The sequence below is a fragment of the Pteropus vampyrus genome, unplaced genomic scaffold (assembly GCF_000151845.1).
Source record: "Pteropus vampyrus isolate Shadow unplaced genomic scaffold, Pvam_2.0 Scaffold379, whole genome shotgun sequence".
NCBI lineage: Eukaryota > Metazoa > Chordata > Mammalia > Chiroptera > Pteropodidae > Pteropus > Pteropus vampyrus.
In genome coordinates, this window is record NW_011889160.1 from 228,945 (window position 1) to 241,466 (window position 12,522).

Sequence of the window (12,522 nt, forward strand, 5' to 3'; positions counted from 1 at the left end):
AGCTTGATTCAGTTGAGACCCAGGAACAAATGTCTAGGTAAGTAGCAAGCATAAATTTAGGCCTGAATCTTATGCTCTATCGTGAAGGGGACCGAACAAAGGACAGAGCAGGTGTAGACTGTGAGAGCTAGACTGCTGAGGAGGTTTGTTTATAGGTGTGGTGGAACCAGACCCAGCGTCCCCCACCCCTCGAACACAGTGGTCTCGTTTGATGACCTGCTGCCCGTCTGATCTTTGCACATGACTTTGGTTCCTCCCTGGGTAGACTAGCAGGCACTAGACACCATAAAAATGGTGGACTTGCTGTCTAAGGCTGCCCGTGACCAGCTCAGTGGCCTTGGACGGCCTTGAGTCTGGGCTAGCCTCTAGTGCATTTCTGCGAGGTAGCCCTCCTTGGTGCCTAGGGAGGGCCACTTCACCCTTGGGACTGAAGCGCCACCCTGGGGGAATCCCAAGAAAGCTCACTGTCTTGCTGCAAACATCTCCCTCAGTCCTCGAAGCCCAAAACCTACACTTCCGCGCCGGAGCCTCCGCCGACGCTTCTAGGGGGAAGTAAAGCTAGCCTTGCATGTTAATATAGAAATCCAGGCCTGCTGACCTCCTCCCCATTTTACAGATGAGGACACTGAGGCCCAGAGGGATCGAGTGATTCTCGTAATGGGGTTGGCTGGTCTTGGAGAGGGAGCCTCCATTCCCCCAGCTGTAGCATCCTCTACACGATCTCTCAGGAGCTGGGACATTCACTGTGGGTTCCACCTTGATTTAGATGGTACGTGTACTTACAGGGTGTCCTTTCTCAATTCTCTCCCAGGCCTGATTACTGAAGGAGAAATTCTCAGCTGGGTACTCATATGTTCAACACCTCCCACTTGCTCGTCATTTCCAATATGGCAGCTAGCTTGAGAAGGGAGGATGGCAAGAGATGACAGATGACAAGAGATGACAGCTTCGGATTCAGAGAGGGACCCATGATAAATTTCACTTCCTACTGTACCTGGCGGAGGCCACTTTGGCTAACCCTCCCACGCAAATGGCTCTCCTCCTCCTGAGCTGGTGCCTGGTCCTATCCCCCTGCCACCTCTACTTCCTCGGGGGACACAGAGAAGCTATCATCAAAGGTCTGCCAGCCTCTGTAGGAGGGAAAGGAGGGAAGAACATGCCACTGATCATACTTCTAGTTCCCAGGCATCTGGGGTCTTCCATAGCAATCCTCACAACAGCAAAACTTCTTTTTAGAGCTGTGGAACCTCAGATGCTCAGAGAGAGCAAGTGATTCATTCAGGGTTGCCCAGCTAAAGCCAGGCTGCATGGATGAGGGTGAGAAATGCCTGGGGTAAAGGGGCTGAGGCCTAGAGACAGGAAGGATGCCTAGAAACTGCTCCGGAGTAGGCTAATTAGGGTGGGAGATTCTTTGGTGAATGAAAAGACCCCAAGCAACAGGCTGGGTCCCAGGAAGCTCACGTAAGTCTGGGGTAAGTTTGGCCAAAGCACCTCGTGCCAGCTGTGTGTGTGTCCCATCCCCCCCGCCCCACGCTCCACAGCTCTGCCCCAACAGGAGGGGGAGGGCCTCTCAGGGCTATGCCAGGAATGCAGTTGCAACAGGGCTGGGCAGGGGGAAAGGGCAGCCGGCTCCCAGAGGGTGGGTGGAAGGGCAAGTGTGCCGCCAGCTGGGGAGGGGGCCTCCTCTCTCTCCCACCCACTGGCCAGGTCCACCTCCTCCCGGGCTGCACGGGGGCCAGGCGGCACAGAACTCTTTCCAGATGCAGGACCAGCAAGCGGGGAGGGCATCTGCTTCTCCCCAGAAGAAGCAAATGTATGGAGAGGGGGCAGCTGCTCTGTGCCAGCAGCTCCTCCCACGACCACAGCCATGAGCGAAGGCAATTGTTTAAAGAAATGTCCACTCATATAGCTCCAGGGCAGAGTTCTGAGCCAGGAAGGCAGAGATGGGCTTCCAACCAGTGGGGTCCAGTAAGGAGGGGAGTGAGGACACGAAGCTTGTTAAGAATCCTCAGACACTGTGTTCTGCATCCTTGTCATGGGCTTAGACTGTGTCTGTTTTCCTTTACAAGCCATGATTTTGAGAACTGCGGCCTGCAGCGACCTCACTTTACAGACAGGGAGACAGATCAGATGCTCAGCCGTACACGCGTGGGGTGAGACCTGCACATGAGTCTGTCCTGCTCCACAACCCAAGGTCCCTAACCCAGGGCCAGGAGGCCTCCTATCAGCTGGTCCCGGACCTCCATGGCTATGAACTCCCATCACAGAGGCTGTGAGGGGCCCAGCAGGGTGTCTAGTGTGGGGGTCTGTGGGGGCTCTTGGTCACCTTGCAGGGGCAGCTGCAGGCCACCTTGTGCAGTCCAACTGGGGGCCCCTACACCATAGTCCACCCGCCCCTTCCTGCACCCAGGGGAGGTGGCCTCAGGCCCCCCACCCCGTGAGGTTCAGAGAGATAAGAGTGGACAGGGAGCAGCGGGCGAAGGGGCTGAGGCCTAGAGGCAGAGGAAGGATGGCCACGCACCATGTAAGAAGCCAGTGTGACCTAAGTGCTTGGGACGAAAGCACAGCCCCAGTCTGCTCATCCTAACACGAGAGGCTGGCCTTGCACAGGCAGCTCACTTCTGGATACCCCCTTTGTACACTTCGCCGGATGGCGCTGACAACCTCACAGGATCCTCCATCCCGCTGAGGGACAAACAGACCAGAGCTGTCTGCGGTCACCCAGTGGCATCCCCAGCGCCCAGCCTGCTCATCCTCTGACTTCGCACAGATACAGAGGGCGGTTTCTCCCCCGGGAATTGGGGGTGGGTATTTTTTGAGCACTCCTGAGCTTTTCGGAAGAGTGGCTAGGAGCTCTGGGCAAGGGGGCGATCAGGAAGAAAACCCTAGACCCTGGCCTAGCAAAGATAGTCTTCGGGAGGTCCCTGTTGACCCCTTTGGGCAGCCAGACCCTCCAGACACTTACTCTGGGGAGGATCAAGGGGACCCAAGGGAACAGGGGCGGGGGCAGAATGCTGGGAGGTGAGCCAGGGCCGCACCCACAGGGACGAGGTTGGCCCTCCCCAGAGGCGGGCCGGCCAAGAGGGCCCTGGTTCTGATCCAGGAGCTCTTTTTGTGAGTTCCCAGTGACTTAACTGAAGGTTCCAAAAAGTTAAACCCACATGGCCAACATCAACATCTGTCAGGCCCTGAGGATGCTCGGAGCAGCCCCAATGCTAATGTGTGTGTGTGGTGTGTATGTATGTACATGTGTGTGGTGTGTGTGTGTACATGTGTGTGGTGTGTGTGTGTGTGTGTGTGTGTAGTGTGCACATGTGCCAAGGTGGCTTTGAGAGCCCACCCTTGCATTTGTTTTGTGACACACCTGGCTGGATAATTCTACCTGTCTCTTAGGGGACAGAGTGGTTCGCATCCTCTGGGGCTTCTGCTGGTGTCTGGCTTAGCCTGAGACACGAGAAGGGGAAGGGGAGGCGGCAGAACTTTGGGGATGCCTCCCTCTCCCCTGCTCAGCCTTTTCCCTCCCTTATGCCACCCTTTCTCCCAGTCACAGTCTCTGGGACACATGGAGGGGTGCTGGGCAGGGAAGCGGGGGCCGTCAGTAAGCACTGGCCGTGCTAAGCTCACCAGCAGACTGGCTCTGGGCAAGAGGCTTATGCTCTTCCTCATTAGTTAAAGCAGGATCTGATCATTGCATCTCTTCTACTTTCTAGAGGACTAAATCAGATAATATATTTAAAGCGTTTGGCCTACAGCGTCTGGCGCATGGTAGAGCTCAAGTGTTAATTTGGCCCTAACTCCCATGCCCGGGGCGATTTGGGCAGGAATTTCTGCAAACCCTTCTAATCACACCAGTTTCATCTGGTTCCAGCCAGCTGGTCCCCAAAGTGGTCAGGGTGGAGGAGGCTGCCAGGGCAGCGCTCTGACATGGACACAGTGAAGCAGTGGAAAGAGACAGTGGGACAAATAGGACAGGTGTGCCCAGAAGCCAGGAGCGGGGGTGGCTTCCACCGCAAGCACTGGGGCAAGCCCCTGGCTGGCTGGGTCCCAGGACGCAGGGGGACATGTAGGGCGCAGTGTGGGGTGCAGGGCTGCTACCTGGTTTCTCGTCCCACGAGGAGGCCTCAGGAGGACGCGCCCCACAGCAGGACATCTCTCCAGCCCTGGTCAGCTCTCTCAATCAGCTCTCTCGTTAGAAGATTATCCTTCCAACCTTCAACCCCTAAGCCAAGCCCACCAAGGTCGGCCCCAAACCCCTCTTCACGGCTCCTTTCGGCTCCATCCACTGGCCCTGAGCCCGGAGCTGGACCCGCCACAGCTCACTCCCGGGTCATGCCCTCATCCCCACACTGTCCTCGCCTCGCACTGCAGCTCCTTCTCCAGGATCCTAACTCCACAGCATCTAGGGGCCTTGTCTCATTCAAGCTGGCTGTCTTCCCTTACAGAAAAAGCCCAAGTCCCCAAAGCTTCCAGAAAAGTCAGCCATTTGTACCAAGACCCCCCAGCCTCGGCCCTTGGCCTCAAGCAATTGTAGCCAAGCTCAGGTATCGAGGTCAGGACACCAGGTTCTGGCGAGCCCTCTGGGGGGTACGCTGTGTGGCCCGGTCTGGCCTTGGCCCTCACTGGCCTTTGATTTCCCTTTTGGTTATGTGCCTCTTGAAGGGGAAGGGCACAGAACAGACTTGGCCTCTCTGGGAGAGCACTAACTCGTGTCTTTGCGACAGGCGGACAGGGTCCATCGGAGGCGGTGGCAATTCTCAAAGGACAGATGTCTTCCCCGAGTTCCTGGGGTCAGGGCCTCAGGAGTCCTGACCAAAGGTCCCAGCAAACAGTAAGCTTCCTGGAGTCTCCGGTCACTCCTCTGGTCACTTGTGTTTTTTGGGAGTGCTTCTTGCTCACCAGGCTGCAAGCCTGGGGGCGGGGCCTGTCCTGTTTGTCTCTTGTCCCAGTATCTAGCACAGGCAGGTGACATTTATGGATATACACACTTGTGTCTCTTCCAGGAGGAAATGGCAAAGAGGCGTGGGGACAGTCTTACGACCCAGGTTGGACGGAAATGGCTCCCACATCTGTTCCCTCCAGAGCCCCGGCCCCACCTCCACTGAGCGGCCCCGCTTCCGCCTCGGAGCGCTCAGCACTCCCCCAACCAACAAGTGGGGCCTGCCCAACCCTGGCAAGACGCTGGCCTCTGAACGCCAAGAGACGTGTGTCACCGGGTTCTGCAGACAGAGCTTGCAGATAGCTCCAGCTTTGTCCCCACCTGCCTCAGCAGGCTCCCAAGCTGGTGACCCTTGCCGGTGACTGTGCCGATGCCTGGGTAGCTGTGCCTTGCGCGCAACTTAAACTGGGCAGGCCCGGGCCTGCCGACCCCGCACTGTGCTCTTCTTGGCTTCAGAGGTCCTTGTGGGGACGCTCCCTCTGGGGTGTTTGAGGCCTGGCTCTGCGCAGACCTCCTCGTGCATAGCTTTCCAGCACCCACCGCAGCCTGGGTTGTGCTTGTCCTGCCCAGGCCACGCGTGTGCGCTGTGGGCACCTGCTTCCCGTCTTCGTCTTCCGTGGACAAACGTCGTGCATGACCACAGCCTTTGACTCCACGCACCCTCTCCTTGGCCCCGGGAGCCCTGATCATCACCCCACCCCATCCCGTGCCAGTTACCTTGTCCCAATCCACCACTTTGAGCTTGGGTTCCATCGCCAGATCTGTCTTCTGAGTGTTCGCAAAGGCTGCAGCCCCATTCTCCACAGAACCCTGGAGAGAGACAGTAATGAGGGGATTATTTACAGTGGGTGGGGGCAGAGAGCCGCAAGCCACCCCATGATGAGGCAGCCAGGAGTGGCGAGAGTCTCATGGTGGGGGAGGATGGGCGAAGGTCAAGGACCCTGAGTGCATTTGAAAACAGGTAGATACTGTTGTGGGAGGCGTTATTTTCTACATTTTTCTTCTCCCTTAAAAAATAATTTCGGCAAAGACGAGAGGCAGAAAGATCTGGGAGAGAAAAGAAGCTGGCAATGAGCTGGCAAGGAGTCACGGGGAGTCGCCTGGCGAGCTCACTGTGCCACACCCGATGACGATCACATCCTCTCCGTCCCTGGTGATTCCACAGAGTCCATGGGTCACAGGCTGGGCCATCTAGGTCCACGTGCGCACAAGAAAGGAAGGCAGCAGGGAGCATGGGAGACGGCCCCCCTGGGAACTCCCGTGCAGCCACACATAGGGTGGAACGGGCAGAGCCCACACGGGCTCAAGGTTAAATCACGCCAGCAAAGAGGCAAAGTCAGAAGGAAATGGAATGTGCTGGGAGGATCACGTGGCCCCAGCTGGCCCTGACAGCACATGAGGCTGGAGAGGGTGGGCTGGCACGTAGGTGACATTCGTGCTTCCTTGCAGGAAGGCTGGTAGAGCACTTGCCACTGGCGGCGAGGGGCGGGGGAGCGGGGGTTGGGGCTGCCCTCTGAGTCCCCGTGACTAAAGGACACTGGTGCTTGTGGCCATAGAGGAGGCCTTGGAAGCTAGGTATCAACAAGAACCCAAGAAGACTGTTTGGGCGGCCGGTTGGGGTTGCGACTGCCACGATTCTTACATTTTTTTGCTTCCAAACGAGAAGCCGACGGTGACAGTGATGCTGACATTTTCTGGGAAAACCCATGTGTTACCCAAATAAAAGCTGGCTTTCATGGGCCTGTCTTAGTCTAAGTATCTCAGTATTTTTAGTCTTTGTCACCTTGCTAATACCTGCATTCTTTAGAAAAGCATCTCTGATGATTTCTTAAGGACAAAGAAGAGGAAACTTTATCGCATATCATACAGTGAAACTCCCTAAGTAGCCAATATAAATCTTATATAATAATCTTGCCCCTTCTAATTCTGTTCCACCCTCAAAATATCCTGGAGTGTCTCCAGTCATCCAGCTATTGTCTCTCCCTCCCTCCTGGATAGTTATTTTCCTCCTGGTTTCCTAGGTAGTGTGGTCCATTCCTTCTCCTGGCTCCTTAAACCCACTCGTTGCGGCTCCATTGTCTCTCTCAACAAAATAAAAGCTTCATCTTGGGGCCTGCCATCTAAACAGGGATGGGGTTATCACGCGTATTGTCACCGAGTGGTTTTGTCTGTGTCGCACTTTTCAGACATCCCTGAGTGGCAGACACAGGTCTGTTCTGGGCACATCCGCACAAACCACCTCTGGAAGCAGAAGGAAGGATCACTGCCTCCGGCACTGGGCACGAAGCGCCCGTCCGTCTGGCCTGTGCCTCCGCCGCCTCCAGTCTGGACCTTCTTCTGAGAGCTCCAGTCCTTGGGGAAGTCTCCCTTCCACTCAGCTGGCTGCCTTAGGTCTCCAGGGATCACTCCTGTTTTTTTTCCCCTCTAGGACTGTACAGGCTCTTTCTCTTTCACCTGGCAGACTTATATATATTTGAGGACATCCACTACCCCACCCCCTGCCATGTACTTTCCCCCAAGTCCCTCTTAGGACACAACAGGGTCTCTAAGTATTACGGTTTGATCCATGTTCCACTCCTGAAGCCGCTCTGATGGGACCAGTGCAGAAGCCAGAAGGGCCCGCACTGCCCTCATGTGCAACATCATATTTCAGGTCACGGGAACTCAGCTCCCATCCGCTCTTTTGGCTACCATACTACGAGGCTCCTTCATTTAGCATATGGCCACCCTGAAGATTATTTCATGGACTACTGCTGTTGCTGTGGTGTGGAGAGCTGGTGTGATCCAGGAGGTGATATAGACCAGCAGTTCTGTTCACTGGAGGACCACAAAAGATGTATGGAGACCTCGACACCCAGAGTAGTGATGAATGGGAAAGCAGTAGGCAGTAGAAAGCAGAGAAAGCCTGAAAAATGGATCATCGAGGGGAGTCTGCAGAGACAGGAAGCCCTGGCTCCATATCAGCCTCCTCTTCAGGGGCTGGTGGTCTCGGTGAAGCACCACCATGGCCACCCTCTCTTCTCTCAGTTATCCCCTCCTATAAGGACCTCATCCAGAGCCACTGCCTTCATCCACTCATCCAGGCACACACATTTGTAATGTGCCAGAGCCTCAGCTCAGAAGACTCTCCCACATCTCTCTCTCTGACACTAGCCCTGCTCCTCGCCCCTGGAGAATGTTTCCAACTGCCCACATCATAGCCTGACCCAAAAGCCCTGCTGTCACCTCTGACACCACATTCCTAAAAGTGAACATAGTATTGTCCTCTGCAAGCTGCCTTATCGCTGACTTCCCTATATTTAAAGTCTTTCCCATGTATTTCTAAACACCTCCCTTGCGATGCCCTTGGATTAACCCTGATGTTTCCCTCTAGCTAGTGGGGATCATTTGCCATTTTCTAAACACGCCTTGCATTTTCCTTCTCAAATGTCACCCTGTCCAGGATGATGACAGAGGTTAATATTCATAGATGTTTACTATGTGCCCAGCCCTTTAATCTTCATAACAACTATGAGAAGTAGGCACGATTATTATTCCCACTTGACAGGTGAGGGGACCTAGACACGGGCAGTCTCACCGCTAGTGAGAGGTGGAGCCAGCAGCTGGACTCCAGAATATTCTCTCGATCCCCATGCACGTCCCTAACCATTCTAGCTAGCAACGATCTCTTCATTTTCCAACTTGTAGAAAATCATAACTTTCCATGCGTTCCACCGCCTCAGTTGGTATTTATAATCTCCTGCCTCTTGTCACATTTGGAAAATTATCCTATTTGTCCAATGGTGTGACAGATGCCAATAGGGCAGGAAACTACTGCTTCCTCTTCTTGGGCTGCCGAGGAGAGGCCCTTGATACCATGAGATGCTCCATTTGTATTTCCTGAGTGGGTCATATTTCAATGCTGGTTCTCTGCAGAATAGCCAAGGCCTCCTCAGACTCCTGCAGGGCTGTGGGCCTGGCTCTGGGGACAAAGCTCTGAAGCTCTGCAGGGCGCATGCTCCTTGGAAATGTAAAACGAATGGAGTGAGCACATCTGCTTAGATGAGAGAGGTGGCCCAGGAGACTGAACACACCATCTGGGAGTGTCAGTCTTGGTTGGATAGGACAGCGCTCAGATACAAGGGTCAAAATTCCAATAATTTGGGCCATATATTCTCAGTGCCCTTTGGCTGGGTACAGAGGGTAGACACGAACAGAACCAAGAGTACATTAGACTGATATGAGATGGCCAGCATTTCATTTTGCCAGATAAAACTACTTTTAAAATCACCATCAGCAGCGTTTCGTAAATAAAAGGACATTTTCGATACCAAACAGGCAGGAAACGCATACTTTCAGAGTAAAAGCCGGTTCTTCCCAAAGAAGGGCCGTTGGTAATTTTACACTGACATTTAAAAAAAAATATATATATATATAGGTTCTAATTGAAAATATTTATGAACGTAGAAAAATTACAACCTAAAATTTTGGGAGCGTGAACTGTACGGAACTGTTCTCTTTGATTAGGGTGGTTGGTCCAGGGCTCTCTAACCCATGGGTAACAGGAAGTAGATCGAACGTGCACTTTGTTCCAGTTCTAAGGTTTTACTTTAAAACCCACGAAAAATCCCGTTTGGTAGAGAGAGGTTGGCTAAAAATGGAAACAGTACTTTTATTCAACTGGAAACATCCCAGGCAAAGTGAGGGAGCGGAGATGCCTTCCTGAGAGCCGGGAGGGCGGGAGGGAGGCCCACAGGCCGTCGTCCCCAGCCTGGGGCAGGAAGAGATGCTCTCAAGACAGTTCCCCTGAATCGTGGACCCGCCTCACTGGGGGCGCGCTGCCCCTGAAGGACGAGGAAAAGAAGGGAGGAAGGGAGGGAAGTGGGAGCTGTTTCCTCCTGTCCGTCTCCTCCTTCCCTCTTAACCGCAATTTGAGAGTCCTGGAGCCACCAGGTGGTAATGTCATCGGTGATAGGCGTTTGGCAAAGAAACCCGAGAATGATGATGTAAGCAAGGTTTCTAAACCTTTCTGGGTGGCCTCCCTGGGACCACAGTCTCCCTGGCAGAAGCCCAGGTTATCAATCACAAGACTGCACACACCTCCAATACAGGAGGAGACTTCAAGGAGAGCCAGAACAAGCAGCACGTCCGCACGGCCAGGAGCAGAAATACCCGCAGGGGCAAGGAAGTGTCCTCTACTGCGTCATTCATTGACCATGTTTCTCGAGTCTGGGTGTGAGATTTCAAAAGATCTGAAAAACCATCTCCCCATGCAGACAGGTCAAAGAGCCTCCCAAAGAAGGTCTCCTATTCCCACTTGGGGGGCTGCTTACATCCGAAGCTGGAGGGCAGGGGGTTCCAGAACTGAGTCTCGCTCGGAGCCGCTGCGCCACACACACTGATCTGGGCCGCGTTTTCCAGACTGCCATGCCCAGTGTTTATTTTTATAGTTGAGCCGGGCTCACCCTTGAATTCCACAGGCAAACAGCATGCATGAATCAGATGTGTGTAAAGGTCATTCCTGGGAACGAGGGTACAACTCAAGCTTTAAAAGACTTTGAAAACAAAAGTTTCTTGGAAACTTCCATCACACGTTATTTAAAAGGCTCTCCTGATCCTGGCAGCAAGCCAAAGGAAGCTTTAAAACCCAAAAAGCATCAAAAGTGAAGAACATGTGGGCTCTTTTCCAGCATTTTAAAATTGTTCTGGGTGATGCCTTCAGATTAAATAAGTTTCAGTATTTTGGTAAGGGAAGCGAGTAATTCTATAGTCAGACATACTGGTCGATCTATTTTAATGGGTGTGGCTGGACCTGGGGTGTCCAACCTACCTGTGTCAGATGACAGTTTTCTTAGAGGGTCCACCTGAGGGACACAGGACTATCCAGCAAGAATGGAGCTGAAGACCCACCCCTCATCCTGGCCACTCTCGTCCTCCTCACCTTGGGGAGGAAGGCCAGGGACATGGCTAGAATTTCTGTGATCAGGCCGAAGGCTGTTTGGGAGGGCCCTGGTGGGTCCGGCAGGACAGTGCTCAGGATGAAAGCCTCTCACTCTCCTTACACAATTCCTTGTGATCATCTCCTAAGCTAGAATGCAAGATCCGTGAGGGTAGAAACTCTGCTGTCTTGCTCACTGTTGGGTCCCCAGTAGCTGGCACAAAATCAGCACTCGAACACTTGCTGAACAATATATTAATGAGTAGATGGTGGCCTTTTAACCTCTGGAGGCCCAGGCCTGGGGAGGCCACCAAATGTGAGCAGGGCAAGGAAGTAAACAACTGCCCGACACCTCCTTAAACCTTTGTGTACTTGCACAGAGGACCATACGCTCTGCCAAGGAGGCTGGGTAGGCAGGCACTGTCCATCCTGAGCTGAGAACCACTGGATATGTTGGGCAATGTGGTGGAGGCAGCTAGCAAGGCATGTTGAGCCCCTTAGATGTCCCAGCTACAGCTCAAGGCCGCGGGGAGAGAAGCCAGCGAAACAGGAATACCAACCCTAGTTTCTCCCAGCACAGTGCCATTTCCTGGCTGGTCATAAAACATTATTTCCTCTCAGGTCAGCCCAAGCCACAGCTCTCCTCTCATGGAGAGGATGCTACTCACACCACCGCCCCTTCTCCCGGGGTCCGTCCTCCGCTCTCCTCTCTCACACTGAGTTCGGCATGCTCAAACCCAAACTCACAGAGCACCCAGGAGTTGTTCCCTGCCAGCTCCCTGAGGTTCCAGCCAGTCCACCGAGCACACCGGTCCCTCAGGGAGGCTCACTCAGGAGCAGCCTGAGGCAGAAGGAAGGATACAGGGCCAGGGTCTAGTTTTAGACAATGCAATTCAGCTCTAAACTAAGGGGTATAGTTCTCAACCAGCCACCACTATGAACTTGCTGTGTGCCCTGAGGATCTTCCTCTTGCAACGAGATGTTTCTCTCTGGCAGGGGCACCCCAAGTTCCTGCTCTGCCCTCGAAGGTTGACACCAATGAGTGAGGCAGGCAGGGAGTGGTTCCTCTTACAGACCCATTTTGTTTCCATAATAAACATGTAGGAATATTCTTCATCTCCATGAGGCACCAACAACCGAAATCATGAGGTACCCTTTTGCTACAGATGTTGGTACAGAGGGAAAAAGAAATGGAGCAGGTGTAGTAATCAGTGGTCATCGTCACTTGGCCTTAAGATCAGTGAGACTGTAGACATTGAGTGGACTGCAGTCAACGGGAAGGGTCAGGCCCCATTAAGAGGGGGCGGCCCTGCCTGAGGCCTGGGTCAAGTGAGGGTGGGGCCCAGTCTTGTCAGACCTTCTGATTTCTAAGAAAAACTGGAACACTACTAGATTTTTGTATGAAATCTCAAATTTTAAAATTTGACTTGCATTTAAAACAAACAAATGAGATGGACCAAACCCACCTGTCTGGACACAAACACAGCCCGAGGTCTGCTAGACCGAAACATCTGGGCGAGCAGCAGCCCTCCTGCCCCTGGTGCAGCCATAGAGAAGGATAGACGGGGACAGGTAAGAACAAGGGTTTCTTCCCTTGCACAGTTCCCAGAGCCAGGAATCCAGACGGACGCCCAGGCTGCACCCACGTGGGCCGGGCCTGCAGCGTCAG

General features: G+C 53.8%; 1 protein-coding gene across 1 annotated transcript in view; it reads right to left on the reverse strand.

Annotated features, from left to right (window-relative positions):
- FA2H (fatty acid 2-hydroxylase) overlaps positions 1 to 12,522 on the reverse strand; it is a 45,535-nt gene that overhangs the window by 16,087 nt on the left and 16,926 nt on the right. Inside the window, exon 2 of the mRNA XM_011379923.2 lies at positions 5,654 to 5,746. Within this exon, the coding sequence (XP_011378225.1) occupies positions 5,654 to 5,746 (93 nt within the window). The remainder of the gene's footprint in view (positions 1 to 5,653; positions 5,747 to 12,522) is intronic.